At 47.3% G+C, this 23490-nt stretch overlaps 1 protein-coding gene across 3 annotated transcripts in view; it reads left to right on the top strand.

Moving 5' to 3' along the window:
- Positions 1-23490, top strand: part of col12a1b (collagen, type XII, alpha 1b) — a 97513-nt gene that overhangs the window by 38469 nt on the left and 35554 nt on the right. For 2 of the 3 annotated variants that reach the window (XM_088001711.1, XM_088001713.1), the window contains exons 15-31: positions 977-1101; positions 4100-4249; positions 5735-5854; positions 8621-8785; positions 8860-9006; positions 9078-9226; positions 10157-10286; positions 13383-13528; positions 15664-15793; positions 17133-17269; positions 18375-18504; positions 19170-19309; positions 19789-19921; positions 20005-20022; positions 21614-21753; positions 22514-22643; positions 23081-23220. In XM_088001711.1, the coding sequence (XP_087857837.1) occupies positions 977-1101; positions 4100-4249; positions 5735-5854; positions 8621-8785; positions 8860-9006; positions 9078-9226; positions 10157-10286; positions 13383-13528; positions 15664-15793; positions 17133-17269; positions 18375-18504; positions 19170-19309; positions 19789-19921; positions 20005-20022; positions 21614-21753; positions 22514-22643; positions 23081-23220 (2230 nt within the window). The remainder of the gene's footprint in view (positions 1-976; positions 1102-4099; positions 4250-5734; positions 5855-8620; positions 8786-8859; positions 9007-9077; positions 9227-10156; positions 10287-13382; positions 13529-15663; positions 15794-17132; positions 17270-18374; positions 18505-19169; positions 19310-19788; positions 19922-20004; positions 20023-21613; positions 21754-22513; positions 22644-23080; positions 23221-23490) is intronic. The other variant, XM_088001712.1, reaches the window with a different exon arrangement.

The following is a 23490-nucleotide window of genomic DNA, read 5'->3' as shown; positions in this document are numbered from 1 at the left end:
TTGGTTCTCTCTGGTCAGAAAGGCTCATAAGTATACATACAGGCTCTGACGTGTCCCGCTATGTAACTTTCATAACAAATATGATTTTACATCTTGGCCTGTTATGACAATAAATTCAGCTACACGATAAACAAGTTATTGCAATAAACGATAATATTGTTGTTTTGTGACCATTTTCCATTAATGACATAATAATTTTATTTTCAAAGATCAATAAACTTTAAGCTCTAATAAATATTTAACTGGAACTGGAAAACATTTTAAATATCCAGAATAAGTAAGCAAAAATGAAATAAATTATAGTCTATGTAAACAAGATTGTCGTTTTTGCTCTCTGCTAGTCTACAGCTAGCATGAATGCTAAGGGTGGTTAGCATAGCCACAGTTTTTCTGTAACAGTAAGCTGTTTCTCCTCCGTTAGCATATTTAGCAGCAACAGCATAAGTTTGATTGACAGCGCTAAGCCCCGCCTCCTGCCTCTGATTGGTTGTTTTTGTCCCAGGTCTTCAGAGAGCAGGTCAAACTGTCATGATGTGACGGTTTAATAAATATGTAGTTTTTAATAAACGTTTCAAATGAAGATACCTGCTTCCTCTTTGTCCATCAGAGGTCAGAGCTTTGGGATCATCTCTCTGTGTTCATGTTTCATTGTTCCACTTGTAATGATGCTGCCACCGCCGTGCCTTACAGCTACTCCTCTTTACTTTGACTACAAACATGTTTCCTGAAAGTTGATGATGTTTCATCTGGAGAAACGGTCGGCGGTCAGATGAGACGAACATCAAGCTGCTAGTCATCCTCGTGGTGAGGCTTGGTGGTGGCAGCATCATCCTGTGCAGGAACTGATTGGAATGCTGAAGAAGTGGGCCCAGCTGGTTCTGAACCCAAACAGTGGTTCTGATTGGGATGAAAGTCTTCCTGAAGCTCAGCCCCTCTCTGTCTGGGAACAGGAAGTGATGTCGTTTGTCTCCTGCAGGGCAGGAACCAAGTACTCTGTGGCTGTTTTCGGGATGTTTGACGGCGGCGTGAGCTCGCCGCTGGCCGGGGAGGAGAAAACCACGCTGATGGATGAACCGGAACCGCCGCCTCTGGATCCCTCTGGTAAAATCAGATCATCCTCATCACACCACTTCCTGTCAGAACCAGGCGCTGTCACTTGACTTCCTGTCTCTGGCCAGCTGCCGGGCAGCCCACGCTTTCCTGCAGTCGGGCCAGTTGATGGCAGCGTGGTTTGGGGATTGCTGATTGAAACTTGGTGCAGATTTCAGGCTCTGCTTTCAGTTTACTTCAGAATAATCTGAAACGCTCTTTAACCCTAACCCTAGGGTTGCTAGGTTAGCATCGATCTGTGGCCTAAACAAAACATGTTCGTTACAGTTTTTGCACAGAATCATTCTTACATAGCAAGCTGTTTTAGGGTCTCTGTCTCTTTAAATCTAAAAGAGCTGCTGCTGGCCACGCCCCCAACTCAGTGTTTACATTCACCTAAAAATGGCTGCAAACATGTGCAATTTTACAACTGTACATCTTTGAAAAGCATTAGTAGAGCTTCCTGCACAACCACCCAGAAAGCAGCAAGTCAACAACAAAACTTGCTGCTTTTCCAGCAGCCATTGTATAGTGAATGTTGCGGTAAACTAGCTGACCAAACATAATGCAACCCAGGTATGGTTGCTAGGTAACGGGCTGTGTGACTCAGGAGGTTTTTGAAACGGCTCGTTTTCCAGAAACCAAAGAACGTGAACTCACTGCCAAAACGCCACTGGGTGTTTTTTAGAAGCAGTTTAAACTAAAAAATGTGTAAAATGTGAATTTCGCGTAACAGACTGTAGACGTTCGGATGATCAGCTCATCCTGATCTTTCATGGAACAAACTGCTTCATCCGTTCAGCAAATGGTCCTCCCCTCATGAAAAATGACATATTTCCATATTTACGTTCCCTGAATATGGAACAAGCAGCTTTTGTTAACCTCCAGTTAATCTGGTCCAGAAGGTGAGCTGCTGCAGATGGAGGATTTTGTTTCTCAACACTCCTCATGTATGGAAACCCTGTAGGGCCAAAAAACATGCAGCATTTAATTTGTCTTTCACACGTAAAGTTTTTTAGCATTTATAACTTAAAGCCGATCACTGACGGTTGGTTTTCATCTGATCTATTTGTCAGATGAAAAAGCAAATCAAAATACTGCCCCTAGTGGCAGAAATTACAAAACAAAACCTTAAGGTTTAACAAAAACAGAAGTGTAATATAAAAATGCATTATTAAGCCTACCAATATGTTCACTCTTTATACTTCAGGTTGTATGTCAGCATTTCTTGAGCCACTATGTAAGATATTTATCTGGGTGTTTCACCTGCACAGGTTCATTAATTTACCTCATAATGTCTGCAGATATAAACCCTAAAGGAAGCATCCTGCTACATTCTGACTCACGAGGGACAAATATAAAAGCATGCCACACTTTTCAGATTTTTGTTAGTGGAAAATGCTGAAAATCATTAATTTTCTCTGTTTGACATCTCAGTTTATGTTTGCAGAGCATGTAGAAAAACTAAAGGAGTTTGTAAAAGTTTGTTTTTATTATTGAAAGTTTTTTTGTTTAATTCAGAACAGTTTCTGTCCTGACTGGACGTGTGTTTATGTGACGAGATGATCCCCAGACCGCTGGATCTGTACCAAGTTCCTGTCAGATGCTTCAGACCTGCTGCTGCTTTCAGGCCTACAGGAAACTGTGGGGTTGCTGGTTCTATTCCAGCAGCGCCTGCAGAGCGCCTGGTTCTGCAGGGCAGGGAGGCAGCGCTGTGTGTAACGCCGGGCGTCCGGCGGCGTGCCGTCCTGCAGAGGGACGAGCCGATGTTTTTCCTCTTGCAGGTCGCTGAAGGAGCGCCGAGAGTTCGCCGCTGCTGCAGGAAAACAACGCAGCCGACCTGCTGGACACACTGGATCTGCTGCAGCAACATGAACTGTCACTGCTGTTATATGATGTTACTGAAATGTCTGTAAAGTGATTGGTTGTGATTTGCAGCTTCTCTTCTTCTTCTTCTTTTCTGTCGCTTCTCGTCATGTGAACCGATCCGACGTGGTGGAGCTCAGCAGGACACACAGTCATTAAAACCAGATCAGTTCAAAGCTTTTCTCACCTCTAATGAGACGATAATCAGCTGGAAAACCAACAAAGCAGAGGGAGGAACATAAACAGCAGACAGCCAGAATAAGTATTCACGCCCCACACCGGCCCTTTAAGCAGCTTTTCATTCCAACTTTAATCAAACACTTAAGACCTGAATTTATATCCAATGGTTCAAAAAATGCGAATTAATCAGAGTATCAATCTGAACATTTTCTGTAACTAGTGTCAACTTAGCTGTGATGCTAATTAGCGACAGCAGGCACTTAAGGAATTAAATAAACGTTTCAGATTATTTTACTGATGTTTAACCAAAACCTTCGCATTGAGTTAAAATATGTATTTAAATATCTATTGATTTAGCGTCACTACAGTGTTTCAGTTGAATCCCTTCGCTTCACGCTCCCAGGAGCTCAAACTGAATATGAACATATATTGTTTTATATTGTTTTGATATTTGTCCTGCAGTGTTTCAGATACAGCTTACTGAAATCTGTCCTAGACACTTTTATCCCGTTTATTGGTAAAGAAAATATTGTATTTGGGCAGTTATATATAGATTATTTCTGGAGATTACCGCCCATTGTTTCCAAGAAACATGTGTAGTTCACACTCCAACCACTAGATGGTGTCAGATCATGTCTAAAATCAGCCTTAGCATGAGAGGAAGAGGCGTCTGCCAAGATTTCTAGCTTCACTAACTAAACTGAAAAGAAGTTCCCAAACATCTGATTGAACAAATGTATCAGTCAGGAGAGGGTTACAAAAATCCCACAGCATTATTCACACACTACCGTGCAGTGAAGATAATTTAAACAGATCAGAGAGGAAACGTCTCATTAAAGACGAATGAAAATCTTTAGAATGATCCAAACATGGCGGCTGAGATCCTCTGAGCTTCAGTTTTGGTAGTTGGACCGGCCGGTTCTGGTCGGCCCGTGTGACGCCGGCCCGCCTCGTGTCTCTGCAGACAGCCAGTGCCGGACGTCGGCCAAGGCCGACATCGTCCTGCTGGTGGACGGCTCCTGGAGCATCGGACGCATCAACTTCAAAACCATCCGCAACTTCATCGCCCGCATGGTCGGCGTGTTCGACATCGGCCCCAACAACGTCCAGATCGGTAACCGTCCCTTGCTTTCACGCCGTCGTTTGAAGCTTAGCAACATTTCGGAGCAACATAATAATCCAAGTATAATCCCAGCAAGGGCGTAGGTTTGGTCTAAGTTTTGGTGGGGACCTTGACCCCCCCCACCCCCCAGCACAGTGAAATGCCGAAGAGCACCGAACATTTTTGAGAAGGGGGGGGAAACCACATTGGCTTAATAACCCCTCCCCCCAACCATAACCATATCATACATCTTGTGTATACAACCAGATACAGTCATACTCAGCAGATCAGTTCAAGAACACTTTACTTTTTCCTTTACAAAATTCAGCAAACGTTACAAGTAAGATCAAAAGAAATCCTCTGGATACTCCCTGGTCACTGGCACTCACACTGACAGCCTCCTATAGAGCAAACAAAGCGTAACCTGGTTTGTATTCACACTAGCTTAACTTAATTTAAGACTAACACTTCAAATGCCATATTTACTGAGATAATTTCACAGTATATTTCATATCTGAGAACTAACACCTCACCTGGAGCCCTGAAGCTCCAGCCACCTCTCCATCGTTCTGCTCTGCTGTCTGAGCATCCTATGTGAAAAAATATTACATAATTAACAGACCTATTCTACCTCACATTCAGTGCTGACCTTACTAAACACCGGACTTTACAACAAATGCGTTGCGTGATAGATATCTAACTTATGGGTCCACTCACTGTACTTACAGCCGACGTAGCGAAATAACTTCTAATGTCTGTCCTTTTCTTTTTTGGTGGCGACATGGTCTCGGAGACTCAGAAGGAGACGCGTGTGCCCAGCTAGCCGCCGCCTTTTGCAGCTAATCAAAGAACGTCCGACGATTCAACTGACTCCCCCTCCCCCCACCCCCACAGCAACTGACTCCCCCTCCCCCCACCCCCACAGCAACTGACTCCCCCTCCCCCCAACCCCACAGCAACTGACTCCCCCTCCCCCCACCCCCACAGCAACTGACTCCCCCTCCCCCCACCCCCCCACCCCCCCCCGTTCCGACACGGTCTCGGAGGCTCATAATAAATGTCAAACTAAGAAGCTTCCGTTCCGCGCACCGCCTGTTGCTGCTAATCAAAGATCGTAGATCCACGTTCTTTGAGCCAATATGGCAAAAATTGGTCGGGACTTTTTCATATCCCGTGAATATTGGTCGGGACATGTCCCTACCGTCCCTACCCAAACCTACGCCCATGAATCCCAGTATAATCCCAGAGTTCCTTCGGTTGGGTCAGCAGACGACCAATCATCAGGATGTTCAATCGTTCAGTTAAAGACACTTTATTGATCCCAAAGGAAATGAAATGTAGCTGCTGCTGAAGCTTTACGGTTTCAGTTTGATGCTTCAACATTTCAGCAGCTTTTCAGACTAAAAGGGATTAAAAGAGCCGAAAGTCGTCTGCATAGAAACGCTCAGGGGTGAGGGGTCACGGTGTCGTTAACTGATGGTTCTGTTTGTCCTGCAGCTCTGGCCCAGTACAGCGGCGACCCGAGAACCGAGTGGCACCTAAACGCACACCCGACCCGAGAGTCACTGCTGAACGCCGTCAACAGTCTGCCGTACAAAGGAGGGAACACCATGACAGGTGAGGGAACACCTGGGGAGGGAACACCTGGGGGAGGGAACACCTGGGGGAGGGAACACCTGGAGGAGGGAACATCTGGGGGAGGGAACACCTGGGGGAGGGAACATCTGGGGGAGGGAACACCTGGGGGAGGGAACATCTGGGGGAGGGAACACCTGGGGGAGGGAACACCTGGAGGAGGGAACACCATGACAGGTGAGGGAACACCTGGGGAGGGAACACCTGGGGGAGGGAACATCTGGGGGAGGGAACACCTGGGGGAGGGAACACCTGGAGGAGGGAACACCTGGGGGAGGGAACATCTGGAGGAGGGAACACCTGGGGGAGGGAACACCTGGGGGAGGGAACACCTGGGGGAGGGAACACCTGGAGGAGGGAACACCTGGGGGAGGGAACATCTGGGGGAGGGAACACCTGGAGGAGGGAACACCTGGAGGAGGGAACACCTGGGGGAGGGAACACCTGGGGGAGGGAACATCTGGGGGAGGGAACACCTGGGGGAGGGAACACCTGGGGGAGGGAACACCTGGGGGAGGGAACACCTGGGGGAGGGAACATCTGGGGGAGGGAACACCTGGGGGAGGGAACATCTGGGGGAGGGAACACCTGGGGGAGGGAACACCTGGAGGAGGGAACACCTGGGGGAGGGAACATCTGGGGGAGGGAACACCTGGAGGAGGGAACACCTGGAGGAGGGAACACCTGGGGGAGGGAACATCTGGGGGAGGGAACACCTGGGAAATGCTTTAACTGATGGAAAAATAGGATTTATTGAAGAGGATTAGGATTACTGAAAACAGGCTTAGAAAATCCCGAATTGTGAGAATTTTTAGGTTAAAATTACAATTTTGACTTTTATTTTAAAGTGCAGATTTTTTTAAAGTTTCTACTTTAAATTCAAAATGTAACTTTAATCTCAAAATTCTGACTTTAGGGTTAGGATTTTGATGTTAATGCATAAATCTTGAAATTAATCAGAATTTTGCCACTTTTGTTAAAAAATTTTACTTTATTTTTTAATGATTTTGTTTTATATTTCAGAATTCTGTTTTTTCTTTAAAAAAATGACTTAAATTTCAGAAATCTGAGATTAAAGTCAAACTAGTGAATGGTGGATGAAGCGTTTTTGACGAGCGCCCCGTTAGACCCTGATTTTATCGGCCCTGCAGCGCCTCCTCTCTGACCCGGCACTTTCTCTGGTTCTGGTTCTGACTCAGTGAAAGTGAAGCAGAGGAAGTTCTGGCTCCAAGCAGAACCAGGTGTTAAATGTTGCCACATGTTGGTTTTATATCAGCGCAGGAAGTTTTTATGGTGGTGATTTATTTCCTCTGTGAGTGAGTTAATTATGACCCGGATGTTGTCGGTGTTCTGGATGTTCTGGTTCGTCTAGTTAACCTGTTCCCCGTTTGGACCGGCTCCGCTGGTTCTGCTCAACACCACTTAAAATAATCTTTACAGTCTGCTGCAGTTTAACAGCCAGATGAAGATGTTGAATGCCCTGAGACAGCTTCCTTCAGACCTTCAGAATAAAAGTGCTCACCATATGATACCATAAAAATATATTTCTGCTTAGATCTCGACGACATGGACCCAAAATTATCACAATACTTTCATTCAACAGTTTTGATAATTAGTTTAAATAAAAAATTCAGTTTCAGTTATCAGAGCTAATGTTTATGGTGAGTGCTTTAGCATTAGCTACTTTTAAATATAATGTTGGTGTAGCGCTTAAGCATTAGCTTCTGTTAAATATGTTGGTGTAGCGTTATAGCGTTAGCTTCTGTTAAATATGTTGGTGTAGCGTTATAGCGTTAGCTTCTGTTAAATATGTTGGTGTAGCGTTATAGCGTTAGCTTCTGTTAAATATGTTGGTGTAGCGTTATAGCGTTAGCTTCTGTTAAATATGTTGGTGTAGCGTTATAGCGTTAGCTTCTGTTAAATATGTTGGTGTAGCGTTATAGCGTTAGCTTCTGTTAAATATGTTGGTGTAGCGTTATAGCATTAGCTTCTGTTAAATATGTTGGTGTAGCGTTATAGCGTTAGCTTCTGTTAAATATGTTGGTGTAGCGTTTTAGCATTAGCTTCTGTTAAAGATGTTGGTGTAGCGTTTTAGCGTTAGCTTCTGTTAAATATGTTGGTGTAGCGTTTTAGCATTAGCTTCTGTTAAAGATGTTGGTGTAGCGTTTTAGCATTAGCTTCTGTTAAATATAATGTTGGTATAGCATTTTAGCATTACCTCCTGTTAAATATGTTGGTGTAGCGCTTCAGCGTTAGCAGAGCTAATGTTTATGGTCAGTGCTTTAGAGTTAACGTTATTAACCTTTTAGCTAGCTACCAGTGGAAATCCGTTGATCCATTTTCTTACACCCTTGTCCCTTGTGGGATGCTGCTGCCTCTCCAGCGAGACTTTTCGTGTGAGAAGCAGGGTCACCTGGACAGGTTGCCAGTCTGTCGCAGATGGAAATCCCAATTTTAATCTAATCTGATATTTTTTTGCCATGTTGGCACCGTCAGTGACCATGGCAACGGGTTTAGCATCAGGAAGTTCCTTTTCCAGGTTCCATTTTAAGCTAGAAAACCCAAATCTGTTGAAAGGAAAGTTCATGTTAAGCTCAGTTTTCTGCTTTAAGATGTGGTGTTTTATGAACTTCCTTGGTTGATAAATGCTGCCTTCTTATTGGTTGAGCATAATGACCTATAGATCAGCGTAGACGGAGCTTTACTGTAAGTCCCGGCTCATCCGTTGGGCTTCTGCTCCCTGGACAGGAATGGCTCTCCGCTTCATCCTGGAGACCAACTTCCAGCCGTCGGTGGGGATGCGTCCCGACTCCCGGAAGATTGGCGTTCTGATCACCGACGGGAAGTCGCAGGATGAGATCATCGTGAGCTCCCAGAGCCTGAGGGACAGCGGCATCGAGCTGTACGCCGTCGGTGAGCGCCGCCGGCCGCTCTCCGACCGCGTCCTGCGGTCAGGCAGAGCAGATCTCTCATCGTGTTCCCCGCAGGTGTGAAGAACGCCGACGAGAACGAGCTGCGCTCCATCGCCTCCGACCCAGACGAGATCCACATGTACAACGTGGCCGACTTCCGCTTCCTGCTGGACATCGTGGACGACCTGTCCAGCAACCTGTGCAACAGCGTCAAGGGCCCAGGTAGGATGGGGCCGTGGAACGAAGGTTCCCCCTGACGGCGTACAGCTCACTCCGCCTCACTCTGCCTCCAGATTCTGGTCCCGAGCTGGGCCCGCCCACCGACCTGGTGACCTCTGAGGTCACGCAGTACTCCTTCAGAGCCTCCTGGGTGCCACCAGAGGTCCCCGTCGACCAGTTCAGGGTCACCTACAGGATGGCCGCCGGAGGCCCCACCATGGAGGTGAGCTGCAGCCCGACCCGGGTCTGGCTCCGGTTCTGAACTGTGGTGTAAACCGGGTCTTAAACCACAGAAACAGTGAATGCTTATCACATGTTTATAGTAAATATTTTTATCAGTTCCCATTTTTGCAGAAGTTTTTTCTAAATTAGGACTTTTTCTCTAATACGAAGGAAATATTGACTTCAGCCAAGTTTCCAGTAAGATGTTATTGTAGTTTGTTTCCAGATATTTGTTCTGACTGCGTTTGGTGTCCTGCAGTGCCGTAGAGCGGGTCACGGCTCCAGGGTGGATAGTCTGTGAGCGGATCAGCCGGTTCTGGTAGAGAAGATGAGATTATTAAAGAACGGAGTCTCGTCTGACTGTGTGTGATTTAACGAGCGGCCTCAGCACTCAGGAATAATTAAACCTCTTCACTTTCAGGGACAATGTTTTCCAAGCTGTTCCTGATTTTCCAGCAGGAATTCTGAGTAAATCTTGTCATTAAAGCAGTAAATGATGTAACGGCTGTAAAAGCAGGATTCCTGACACATCACAGATGAGTAACAGCTGATTGTTTACTTTAGTCTTTAATCAGCTTCATCACAAACACATCTGGCTGTTCCGCCGGTTCTGTTTGTCAGCAGCAGGAATGAAGTCACTTCCTCCACCAAGCTGGACGGATTCTCCCAGCGACATGTTCAAGTCCGGCGTGTTTCAATCATCAGCTGAAACATCTGGAGGACATGATGATGGAGAAAGTCTTAATATTACAGCAAAGTTGTTCTAATGCCACATAAAACTATGATAATCCTGGAATAAAGACGCCAGAATAAATTCTTAATATGAAAATAGTCATAAATATACTAGAAAGTTTTTATTACACTGCATCTTCCTTCTGCTAACACTGTGACGTCATGCTGGTGGTTGAAGTGCAGCGTCGCTCCGTTCCAGGTCCTGGTGGACGGCGAGGTGACCACCACGGTTCTGGAGAACCTGACGCCGCTGACGCAGTACGTGGTGAACGTGTTCGCCGTGCTGAAGGACGCCAGCAGCGAGCCTCTGAAGGGAACCGAGACCACCTGTGAGTGTTTCCCTCCTCACCCTGCTTCCTGCTCCTCCTCCAATCAGCAGCCGCTTTCACAGGACGTTAGCATCATGGCTAATAGCTAGCGCTCTTCCTGCTCCTTTTCAGATTTGTTCACTGCAGTTTGTTTGGACCAGAAAAAAGTTTCAAGGGCGTGAATACTTTACTCTCCACATTCAGCGGTTCTGGTTCTAATTGGTTCTGGCTGATTCTGACTGGTTCTGACTGATTCTGGCTGGTTCTAACTGGTTCTAACTGGTTCTAACTGGTTCTGGCTGGTCTTAACTGGTTCTAATTGGTTCTGGCAGATTCTGACTGGTTCTAACTGGTTCTAACTGGTTCTGGCTGGTTCTAACTGGTCCTAATTGGTTCCGGCTGGTCCTAACTGGTTCTAACTGGTTGTGGCTGGTTCTGGCTGGTTCTAACTGGTTCTGGCTGGTCCTAACTGGTTCTGGCTGGTCCTAACTGGTTCTGGCTGGTTCTAACTGGTTCTAACTGGTCCTAATTGGTTCTGGCTGGTCCTAGCTGGTTCTGGCTGGTTCTAATTGTTCTAATTGGTTCTGACTGGTTCTGGCTGATTTTGACTGGTTCTAATTGGTTCTAACTGGTTCTAACTGGTCCTAATTGGTTCCGGCTGGTCCTAACTGGTTCTAACTGGTTCTGGCTGGTTCTAACGGGTACTAACTGGTTCTAACTGGTTCTGGCTGGTTCTAACGGGTACTAACTGGTTCTAATTGGTTCTGGCGGGTTCTAACAGGTACTAACTGGTTCTAATTAGTTCTGACTGATTCTGACTGGTTCTAGCTGGTTCTGACTGGTTCTAAATGATTATCACTGGTTCTGACAGGTTCTAACTGGTTCTAACTGGTTCTGGCTGGTCTTAACTGGTTCTAATTGGTTCTGGCTGATTCTGACTGGTTCTAACTGGTTCTGAATGATTATCACTGGTTCTGACAGGTTCTAACTGGTTCTGACTGGTTCTAACTGGTTCTGACTGGTGGTTCTAACTGGTTCTGACTGGTTCTAACTGGTTCTGACTGGTTCTGGCTGGTTCTAACAGGTACTAACTGGTTCTAATTGGTTCTGGCTGATTCTGACTGGTTCTAACTGGTTCTGACTGGTTCTGGCTGGTTCTAACTGGTTCTGGCTGGTTCTAACTGGTCCTAATTGGTTCCGGCTGGTCCTAACTGGTTCTAACTGGTTGTGGCTGGTTCTGGCTGGTTCTAACTGGTTCTGGCTGGTCCTAACTGGTTCTGGCTGGTTCTAACTGGTTCTAACTGGTCCTAATTGGTTCCGGCTGGTCCTAACTGGTTCTAACTGGTTCTGGCTGGTTCTAACGGGTACTAACTGGTTCTAACTGGTTCTGGCTGGTTCTAACAGGTACTAACTGGTTCTGACTGGTTCTGGCGGGTTCTAACAGGTACTAACTGGTTCTAATTGGTTCTGACTGATTCTGACTGGTTCTAGCTGGTTCTGACTGGTTCTAAATGATTATCACTGGTTCTGACAGGTTCTAACTGGTTCTGACTGGTTCTAACTGGTTCTGACTGGTTCTGGCTGGTTCTAACGGGTACTAACTGGTTCTAATTGGTTCTAACTGGTTCTGACTGGTTCTAACTGGTTCTGACTGGTTCTAACTGGTTCTGACTGGTTCTGGCTGGTTCTAACGGGTACTAACTGGTTCTAACTGGTTCTGGCTGGTTCTAACTGGTCCTAACTGGTTCTAACTGGTTCTGGCTGGTTCTAACGGGTACTAACTGGTTCTAACTGGTTCTGGCTGGTTCTAACTGGTCCTAACTGGTTCTAACTGGTTCTGGCTGGTTCTAACGGGTACTAACTGGTTCTAATTGGTTCTGGCGGGTTCTAACAGGTACTAACTGGTTCTAATTGGTTCTGACTGATTCTGACTGGTTCTAGCTGGTTCTGACTGGTTCTAAATGATTATCACTGGTTCTGACAGGTTCTAACTGGTTCTAACTGGTTCTAACTGGTTCTGGCTGGTCTTAACTGGTTCTAAATGGTTCTGGCTGATTCTGACTGGTTCTAACTGGTTCTGACTGGTTCTGGCTGGTTCTAACTGGTTCTGGCTGGTTCTAACTGGTTCTGGCTGGTCCTAACTGGTTCTGGCTGGTCCTAACTGGTTCTGGCTGGTTCTAACTGGTTCTAACTGGTCCTAATTGGTTCCGGCTGGTCCTAACTGGTTCTAACTGGTTCTGGCTGGTTCTAACGGGTACTAACTGGTTCTAACTGGTTCTGGCTGGTTCTAACAGGTACTAACTGGTTCTGACTGGTTCTGGCGGGTTCTAACAGGTACTAACTGGTTCTAATTGGTTCTGACTGATTCTGACTGGTTCTAGCTGGTTCTGACTGGTTCTAAATAATTATCACTGGTTCTGACAGGTTCTAACTGGTTCTGACTGGTTCTAACTGATTCTGGCTGGTTCTAACTGGTTCTAGCTGGTTCTAACTGGTTCTAGCTGGTTCTAACTGGTTCTAGCTGGTTCTGACTGGTTCTGGCTGGTTCTAACTGGTTCTGGCTGGTCCTAACTGGTTCTGGCTGGTTCTAACTGGTTCTAACTGGTCCTAATTGGTTCCGGCTGGTCCTAACTGGTTCTAACTGGTTCTGGCTGGTTCTAACGGGTACTAACTGGTTCTAACTGGTTCTGGCTGGTTCTAACAGGTACTAACTGGTTCTGACTGGTTCTGGCGGGTTCTAACAGGTACTAACTGGTTCTGACTGATTCTGACTGGTTCTAAATGATTATCACTGGTTCTGACAGGTTCTAACTGGTTCTGACTGGTTCTAACTGATTCTGGCTGGTTCTAACTGGTTCTAAATGATTATGACAGGTTCTGACAGGTTCTAACTGGTTCTGACTGGTTCTAACTGGTTCTAACTGGTTCTAGCTGGTTCTAGCTGGTTCTAACTGGTTCTAGCTGGTTCTGACTGGTTCTAACTGGTTCTAATTGGTTCTGGCTGGTTCTAGCTGGTTCTGGCTGGTTCTAATTGTTCTAATTGGTTCTGACTGGTTCTGGCTGATTCTGACTGGTTCTAATTGGTTCTCACTGGTTCTAACTGGTTCTGTCCCCCAGTGCCGCTGCCTCCTGCGAGCAACCTGAAGGTTTATGACGAGACGTCCAGCAGCATGAGGGTGAGCTGGGAGGCGGCGGCCGGAGCGAGCGGGTACCTGCTGCTGTACCGCTCCATCAACGCCTCGGAGCCTCAGGAGGAGCAGGAGGTGAGGACGCTTCAACCCACTCCGGTTCAATCCCATTTAATCCACTTTAACGCAACTCTGGTCCGTTTGTCTATAAACTCCGGTCCGGTTGGTGAGGTGTGAACGCTAACTGACCTCTGACCTCCGGTCCTCCAAACCTCGGTCTGGGTTCGGTTTGTGAACGCCAAGTGGACTATAGACCGCTCCAAAAGCAGGAAGTGGACTATAGTACAGGGCATTCTGGGAGAAATCCTCCAACTGCTAAAATCTGACGCCTCCATCTTGTTTCCATCTGGTGAAGAAGGAAGTTGCATCAGAGGTTTTTGTGTCGTTTCCTTCAGTGGTTCTTGGTGCAGCGCCCCCACAGGTGCCACATGGCTAATGTTGCCTCTTTCGTCCCAGTTGAACTGATTCTCCAGACTCGGTGATGTCACATAAACTCAGTTGGGCACATGTGAAACACTCCAGCTGTTACTTGTTTGTGCTACAAAATGGAAATACATGATACCGGCCCTTTAAGAGGAATCATCACTTGGAAATGTCTGAATTGGATTCAAGTATTTTCCAGGTTTGGATCCTGATGGAAACAGAGACCAGAGAACAGAAAAAATATTTACGTCCCAAACGGTTGTTCTGCCCCCAGACTGCAGTGCCCCGAGTGGAGAGCCTCAGATCCACCTAGTTTAGAAATTAAAACGTCAAATGAGTTTTAATGAAACACCTGAAGATGATTCGAAAGCTCAGTACGTGTGTGTGTGCATGCGTGTGCGCTTGCGTGTGTGTGTGTGTGCGTGCGTGCGCTTGCGTCTGTGTGTGTGTGTGTGATCTGGCTGAAGTCCTGCAGAACCCGGTTCTTTACTTTTCTTCTTGGATCTGTTAGAGACATGAGGCAGTTCTGACGCTGACCCGGACCCAAACACTCAGAACTACGCACGTCTCCCCAGTTCACATCTGGACCGGGTCGGCCCAGCACTGCTCGGCGGGTCGGGTTACAGCTTCCAGATGGAGGTGCAGCTGCAGCACCAGAACCAGCCATTTAAAGAGACGGAGGGATGAGCTCATGTTCTGACGGGCCGGGTCAGAACCTCTGAGCGTTACGCTGCAGCCATCAGAACCGTTTCCAGATGTTTCCACACGGAAACTCCATGTTCAACATGTAGCAGGCTAACAGGCTTTTATTTTGAAAATCCTGGAGCTTCCTGTTCTTCTGCAGCCACGTCCCGATTCTTCCTGTCGCTCCTTTGCTGCTGCCGTGCCTGAGCAGCTCAAGGTGACCTTGACCTTCTGGACGACCTTGATGACTAAAGCCGGCTGACGTTGATCAGACGTTGATCAGACGTTGATCAGACGTTGATCAGACGTCGACATTTCATTCATTAGATTTAAACCACAAAACAACATTGATTCAGTAAATCTCTTCAACATTGGTTCCTGAGCTTGGAGGATTTTCAGATCTGATTTTGTCTGAGCTCTTCCTTCATCATTCGTTGGATTCATCCTGAATCTTTCTGGATCTGGACGATGTTTACGTTTCATTTTGTTGGTTTAATCGAGGCAGATCTTCTGTGTGGCTGCATCACGGATTACAGCCATAGTAACACAAATTAAAGATTGTGTTTAAAAACAGTTGTAATATTTAACAATGAGTTCAGTTCTGGTTCATCTTTATCCTGTTCTTAAAGGTAAAGGTAATTTTATCTTTATACAAAGTGCTTTACAGGAATTAAAAGGAAATACAAACAAAATAACAAGCCAAAGAAGGAGCAAAACAAAGAAAAAGAATCCAGTGTTGATCTAAAGTATGTAAACTAGGTGCTCCTGTTCAGGGTGCGAAGTTTCCTCTGCTCTAATTCCCTTCCTGGATCAGAAGGAGTCTAAAAGTAGTCTAGATCCAAAAGTGACTCTGCATCTAGATAGTGAGTACTCTACAGTTTCTGAAAAAATAAGCTAAAGAGTGGCTAATCTAAGTCCTTTTCTGGGTTAAAAGTGAGTACTGCACAGTTTCTAAATAACTGATAGTAATCTAAAGATGGTCTTAAGCCACATTAAGCTGAATATTGAAAGGTGAGTCCTGGTTCTGCAGCAGACGGTGATGCGCGGCGCTCTGAGCATGCTCAGTGCCTCCAGGTTTCACTTCACTCCGTTTGTCTCTGCAGGTTCGTGTTGCTGGAGGCGTGACGAACACCCAGCTGCTGCAGCTCATCCCCAACACGCAGTACGCCGTCACACTCATTGCTCTGCACGGCGAGGCCACCAGTGAGGCCCTGGAGGGCCGCGGGGTCACCTGTACGTAACCCGGCTCCGGTATCACCGGGTCGCTAGCAACATGGCCACGTCCAGGGGAAATGGGTTCAGAGCCTCAACCTCCAGCAGCTACACACAGATGAGCCGCTTAACAACTAACAGCAACAACCTGCGTCTGACAGACAGAACTAAACATTTAACTAGGGGTGTACCGGGGGTGTGCCGAAGGATCGGCGGCCGAAGGATCGGCCGCCGATCCTTCGGCTGATTTCTGTGAGAAAGTGTATGATCGGTGATCGATCGCTGTCTCTTGTTGCCGATCACAAACTGATCACCTGCGTCTCCCTTCTCAGCCTGCAGCTGCTCTCCTGTAGTGAGGAACTTTAACTGATTGGGGACGTTTGCGAGTCGCGGTGGAGAATTACCTCGGGGTGAAGCACGACACGACGCATCAACACCACGAATCTAATATGATATTTAAAAACAAGAACTTGACTGATTTGGCTGCATCAGTGCAGGAACCAAAGACATCCGGACCCATCAGCAGGTAGAGCAGCGCAGCTACCAACACTCACCGGATTAGCATCACGGTCAGAGAGCTAAACAAATAACACCAACAATAATTCAAGTCTTGGAGCTGCGGAGTGAGACGCCGGTTCTGGTTCTGGTTCTGCTGTCGGACCGTCGCTACTGGTGGTAATATTTCCCAGACGGGCTGAGCCTCCAGACGGTGAGCTCTCACAGCGAGCAGCTGCAGCAGGAGCTGAAAACAAACTCTAGACGTGTATTGAAATATGTCTAAAAGGTCTAAATTTGGTGAATTTATTGCCAGATCATTTTTCCATTTTGCCAGATAACAGAATCATTTATGCCTAAAGCGAAACATTAACAGCCAATCCAGGTGATCGGCAGAGATCGGAATCGGCAGCAAAGAACCCGATCGGAGCGTCACCAGTTTAAGCTAAATGTTTAGCCTGCTAACTAAAAATTTAGATAAGTTATATGTTTATCTCAAAATAAAATATTTAGCTTGCTAACTAGTTAGCTTGGAAACAAACTTTTTACTTCAAACTAAATATTTAGCCCTTTAGATATTTAATTAAATATTTAGTTTGATCTGTGACATTTGTAAATGAGTGAATCCCGAGGTGAAAACATAAATTTGACTAATAAACTTAACTGCTTTTCTCATGACTGGTTAAATTACCAAAAAAAAAAAAAAGTAGTTTGACCTTTAACCCTTGTTGGGCCAGAGGAAGCTCCCAGTTTTCTGCCAAAGCAGTTCAGCGGCCTGACTGGATCCAGTGAGCCGGACTGACCTGGTGGTCGGTTCCGGATCTGGTTCTGGTTCCGGCTCTAACAGGTCTTTGTCCTCCCTCAGTACCTCTGTCCCCTGCTGGAGAGCTGAGGATCAGCGACGTCACCCACAGCAGCATGATGCTGAACTGGGACGCGGCTCCTGGAGCCGTCCGCAGATACATGATCACCTACAAACCTGACGGGGGAGAGCTGAAGGAGGTAAACCAGGAAGTTACAGGAAGCACCATTTAGCGAACAGGAAGTACCCTATAGCTAACAGGAAGTACCCTATAGCTAACAGGAAGTACCCTATAGCTAACAGGAAGTACCCTATAGGGAAGAGGAAGTACCCTACAGCTAACAGGAAGTACCCTACAGCTAACAGGAAGTACCCAACAGCTAACAGGAAGTACCCTACAGCTAACAGGAAGTACCCTATAGGGAAGAGGAAGTACCCTACAGCTAACAGGAAGTACCCTACAGCTAACAGGAAGTACCCTATAGGGAACAGGAAGTACCATAGACATAATATAAGCATAGACGCCTCATGGACCGCTCCGGCGCAGGAAATACGGCGGCCATCTTGGAGCGGTATACCCAGTAACAAAAAAGCTGTTATGATCATTAAATGCGCTGATACGTCATTGTGCTGCTAAACACATAACGCTGAGTGGAGTGGAGTACCGCTCCAAGATGGCCGCCCTAAATCTCGTCAGCGACAATAGGCGAGAGCGGTCCATGAGGGTCTATCCTTATATTATGTCTATGGGATGTACCCTATACGGAACAGGAAGTACCCTATAGCTAACAGGAAGTACTCTTTAGGGAACAGGAAGTTCTCTTAGCTTTCAGGAGGTAGCCTGTCAGAGCCATTCCAACAGACGAGACATTTTATTTGTACCAGCTGAGCGACTCGGAGCGCTCCAAGTGGCTCTGAGTCGTATGAAACATGGTGACAGGAAGCGTAGCCAGGCCCGGTTCCAGGAGGTTCTCCTCTCACTGTTGGCCGCAGTCACGGCCGAAGCGTTCCGCCGGGCTGGGTTCTGGTTCTGGCTGGGTTTTTACAGATCCTCCCTTTCCTCCTGGACGTCAGCAGAGTCTCTGACGCCTCCAGAAGGTTCTGATGGATGACCCGGATCGGCCTGGCGGTTCATCTCGGCTTCCTGCTGCTCTGGAACATTTTCCCTCAGATAAAAACGGTTTCACCTCCAGACTCTTCTGGGTCTAGGTTCTGATTAAAGCTCTTCAGCTTTTGCAGATCCAGATCTAGAAGTAATGCTGCAGCTTTCTGGACCCGGTTCTGACCGGTAACTGTCACCTGCAGGTGGAGGTGAACGGTGACGTCACCACGCTGCAGCTGACCAGCCTGATCTCCCAGACGGAGTACGATGTCGCCGTCACCCCCGTGTACGACGAGGGACCTGCCGCCCCCATGCTCGGAACCGCCATCACAGGTCCGGACCCGGCTCATTCAGCACCTCGCAGGCTCACATCACTTCCAGCTGCACTTTATAACTCAGTTTGTCAGTTTTATGGCTCTGGTTCTGAGATGTCCCGACCTTTTCTGGCCCGGTTCTACATTTCATTGTGAAGCTGCAGGTTAGGGTGAATATCAGATCAGACTCATGGAGTAATCACGGTTCTGTTGGTCCACAGGACCGGACCTGGTACTGTCGGATCACCAGGACAAACCTCAGAATTAAAGTGTTGACAGTTTTGATACCTCTGCTGGTTCTGGTCCAGTTTGCAGACAGGAAGTTCTGAGCAGCTTGTGTCATTTCTGGATGCTTTCCCCGTTTTTAAGCAGAACTTTGGTCTTGAGAGGTTTAGTCTTCTGAACCAGAACCACTGAGGTTCTGATTGAGTCCCAGCAGCCTCATCTCTCTTCCTGCACAGCCAGACGTTTGTAGATTAATGGCTTAGAGGTCGCTCCGGTTCTTTCCTCTGGAGTCTGCAGGAATGTTGGAGTAAAATCTGATTCCTGCTCCAGTTTTCAGGCTTTTTCCTGACCTAACCCAGACTCCAGGTTCTGCTGGTACCAGCTGGGACTCGCACTGCCTCCAGCCTGTGAACCTCAGGCTAACCGGTGGTCAGATCTGCTTCCTGTCTCCTTAAACAGATACTGTCCCAGCTCCCAAGAACCTGCAGTTCTCCGAGGTGACCCAGAACTCCTTCAGAGCCACCTGGGAACATGGCGCTCCAGATGTGGCGCTCTTCCGGATCTCATGGACCAGGAAAGGCGAGAAGGACCCCAAGAACGTAAGCTGTCATCCAAAGTGCTGAAATATGTCTGCTCAGCGTTTTATCCCTGAGAAACTATCTAGTTAGACTCTTTACCTGCTGTTGGAAGCATGGTGGTGGCAGCATTATGCTGTGCAGCTGTTTAACTGGGAAGTAATGACCTCACCCCAGCAGCTTAGATGGTTGAAATCTCGACCCGGTGGTGGGCAGCACCAACCATAAAGAAGCATTGCTTCTGCTAATGCTAAAGTGCTACACCAAAATGGTATTTAGCTATTAAGAAGGCGTGATGTTGACACGGGATTTAGCGGAGGCTAGTGCTAGGTCGCTATGCCAATATAGTATTTAACAGAGCACAATGAATGCTAAATGCCAAATCAACAAAGTAATTTTGCACTTCAGAATTTTTCTGGAAAAATGAATCTAGGGGAAGCTTAGTGCACTAGACAGTTCAAAGTTAGCAGAGATGTTAAGTTTCTTGGTTTCGTCCGCAACAGGAAATCCTGAACAACGATGAGAACTCGTACGTTCTGGAGAACCTGGACCCGGACACGGAGTACCTGGTGACCGTCACGGCCATCTATCCCGACGAGTCGGAGAGCGAGGATCTGATCGGAGCCGAGCGGACCTGTAAGTGATCCCGCCCCCCCAGCAGGACCTTCTGCTCTTGGCCAACCTGGAATAACGCTCTTCTTCTTGACGTCTCTTTCTAGTGCTGAAGGCTCCAGATGGTAGGTCACTGAGAGGTCACGACCTTCTCAGAGTTTGTTCACACTTTGAGGCGACTGGCGGCAGCGTTCGTGTCTCAGCATGTTTGTGTTTCAGAGCTTCGCTGTGCGCTCACACCACCAGCAGCGTCTCCTTTAGCTATGGGTTAGCTTAGCTGCCCTTTAGGGTTAGCTTAGCTGCCCTTCAGGGTTAGCTTAGCTGCCCTTCAGGGCTAGCTTAGCTGCCCTTCAGGGCTAGCTTAACTTCCTTTCAGGGTTAGCTTAACTTCCTTTCAGGGTTAGCTTAGCTGCCATTTAGGGTTAGCTTAGCTTCCTTTCAGGGTTAGCTTAGCTGCCCTTCAGGGTTAGCTTAGCTGCCTTTCAGGGTTAGCTTAGCTGCCCTTCAGGGCTAGCTTAACTTCCTTTCAGGGTTAGCTTAGCTGCCATTTAGGGTTAGCTTAGCTTCCTTTCAGGGTTAGCTTAGCTGCCCTTCAGGGTTAGCTTAGCTGCCTTTCAGGGTTAGCTTAGCTGCCCTTCAGAGTTGGCTTAGCTGCCCTTCAGGGTTAGCTTAGCTGCCTTTCAGGGTTAGCTTAGCTGTCCTTCAGGGTTAGCATAGCTGCCTTACCGGGTTAGCTTAGATGCTTTTCAGGGTCAGTTTAGCTGCAGTAAACCAGGTGTGTCCCGGTGGAGCCTGCCTCTGGCTGTGGTGTGAACGCAGAGTCAGGATCATCATCATCATCATCATCATCAGCTGTGTGTCTCCATAACCTCACCATCGTGTGGATCCATTTTGTCGCATGTTGTTCAGCCATCCTGCTGCAGCGATGGAGCTCAGTCTAACTACATCGCCATGGCAGCCTCTGCTGCTGCTATAGGCTTATCCTGATCCTGGATTTTCATCCGTATGCTGCACTATTAGGGTCAAAGTTCATACTGTAGCGTACCCAGCGATGGATAGTGTAGACGCTATATTCATTCCAAAGCTAGCTACTGATCTGATCAATGATAAACTGCCACTGCTAACTGAACATTCAACGCTGGTCAATCAGACGGAGACAGCTCACTAGCGTTAGCTTAGGAGACTCTAGTGACTAGCATGCCTAGGATGGTCTTCTTCCTGTACTGTCCATTAGCACAGCAGTCTAAAAATAGCCTATGATAGCTTAGCATTATCCTTGGTAAATCTGTTGTTTTCCTTCATAAGCCTATTGTTATCCTGGATAGGTTAACATTATTGTTGGTTAGCCTAGCATTAGCCTTGGATAGCCCTGGTTAGCTGAGCGTTGGACATTGATAGGTTAGTGTTGGCCTGGGTTAGCCTAGTGTTAGCCTAGGCTAACCCAGAGCTGTCCTCTGGTCCTTGGTCTTCATGGTGCTGCTTGTGAAGCCGGGTCAGATAATTAGTTCTGGACCAACCAGAACCGTTGGGTTTGGGTTGAACAGTCAGGGTTCTGAAGTCCAGTTCTGCTCCAGCTTCACTCATCATCATCATCATCATCCTGCTGCTTCCATCCTAATCCTGACCTTTGCAGCTCCATGACCTCCTGCAGAGGAACCACCATCATCATCATCATCACCTTCATCCCCCCTCACTGTGTCCTCTCTCTGCCTCCAGTGCGACCCGAGCCGCCGCGGAACCTGCGGGTGTTCAACGCCACCGTCTCCTCGCTGACCGTGAAGTGGGACGCCGCTCCCGGTCCCGTCAAGAACTACAAGGTCACTTACCTGCCGGTCGCCGGCGGCGAGCCTCAGACGGTAAGGCCCGGCCCGGATCCTGGAGGGGGTTCATTGTGATGATCAGAGAGCAAAGGGATAAAACTTCAGTTTGATGATAACAGAATAAAGTCATAGCTTTACAAAATACAGTGGGGATTATGCGACAACGGTCAGTGGACTGAACTTATTTAGCGATTTCCAATCAGTTTTGACCAATCAAACTGCTTTGCAACCACTCTCTCTTTAACATGAGAGAGAAACGTCATAATACAAGAATATACGGACCGGATCCGCCTCAATCTGAGGACCGGATCCGCCTCGATCTACGGACCGGATCCGCCTCAATCTGAGGACTGCAGGAAGGAATGCTGGGAATTTGAGTCTCTGAGATGTTCTGACTTCTGACCGATGGACCTCAGAACCAGGAGAGGCCCGGCAGAACCTTCTGTCCTAGATATCAGACAGCATAGGATCTGGACTTTGACTAGGTCGTTAGTTCTTCTGTTTCAGCCGTCCTGTCCAGTTTGGACCAAGCTGCAGCCATCAGACTTTAATCCTTTAGGAGTTGAAGGTCCCGCAGCATGACTCCTCCTGCGTTTACCTCACACCGACTCGTGTGAACAGGTTGAGATGTCGTCGCCCAAACTCTTTTCCTCTGGTTCAGAACCGGGCCGCCTCCGAGGCGCTGGGTTTGCTTCAGGCTGCAGAGATCCAACAAACAATCTGCTGGGACATTAGAAACCATAATCTGAGATTATAGAGCCTGTGTGTAATCTGACTCTGTGTTTCTTGTGAGCAGCTGCAGGTCGGCGGGAAGAAGACCAACGTCATCCTGCAGCAGCTGCAGCCCGACACGCCGTACTCCGTTACCGTGGCAGCCGTCTACCCATCAGGCGCCAGTAGGGACATCAAAGGAGAGGGCAAAACCAGTAAGCCTCCACACCAACTGGGAGCCACTGGGATGAACTGTTAATCCAGTAAATCACAGAGAAACTGACAGAATATAGTTGTTTTCAATTGAATAATCCCAGATTAAAGCTATGTTTCAGTGACTAATCCCAGATTAAGGCTATGTTTCAGTGACTAATCCCAGATTAAGGCTATATTTAAGTTAATAATCCCAGATTAAAGCTATGTTTCAGTGACTAATCCCAGATTAAAGCTATGTTTCAGTGACTAATCCCAGATTAAAGCTATGTTTCAGTGACTAATCCCAGATTAAGGCTATATTTAAGTGAATAATCCCAGATTAAAGCTGTGTTTCAGTGACTAATCCCAGATTAAAGCTATGTTTCAGTGACTAATCCCAGATTAAGGCTATATTTAAGTGAATAATCCCATATTAAAGCTGTGTTTGCCATTGCAGAGCCCCTAGGCAGCGTGAGGAACCTGCAGGTGCTCAACCCCACCATGACCACGCTGAACGTGCGGTGGGAGCCGGCGGAGGGCCGGGTCAGCGAGTACAAAGTGATTTACGCTCCGGCAGCCGGAGGAGCGGAGAGCATGGTAGGACTGGTAGGAACCTGCTTCCCTCAGCGCTTCACTGTGTAACTGGCCTAGTTAAAGTTCTGCCGCTGGGTCAGGCTGAACTGAGCTTTTATTCTGATCTGGAAACCTGGCAGAGTTTCAGTCTTTAACGTGAGGAAAGAAGCTGTGGGGTGAAGCAGGGAAATGCTGGGTCAGCAGTTGCTATGGAAACGCCCTGGTTTCCTGTGGAGCAGAGGAACTTTAGCTACACCGACTCTTCAGGTGCTTTCGGTTCTTTTATCAGTGCTA

This window comes from Poecilia mexicana, unplaced genomic scaffold, assembly GCF_051168715.1.
Source record: "Poecilia mexicana isolate PSO_F unplaced genomic scaffold, ASM5116871v1 scaffold_21, whole genome shotgun sequence".
Taxonomy (NCBI): domain Eukaryota; kingdom Metazoa; phylum Chordata; class Actinopteri; order Cyprinodontiformes; family Poeciliidae; genus Poecilia; species Poecilia mexicana.
The sequence above is the reverse complement of the archived record's forward strand: the minus strand, read 5'-3'. Positions and strand labels throughout refer to the sequence as shown.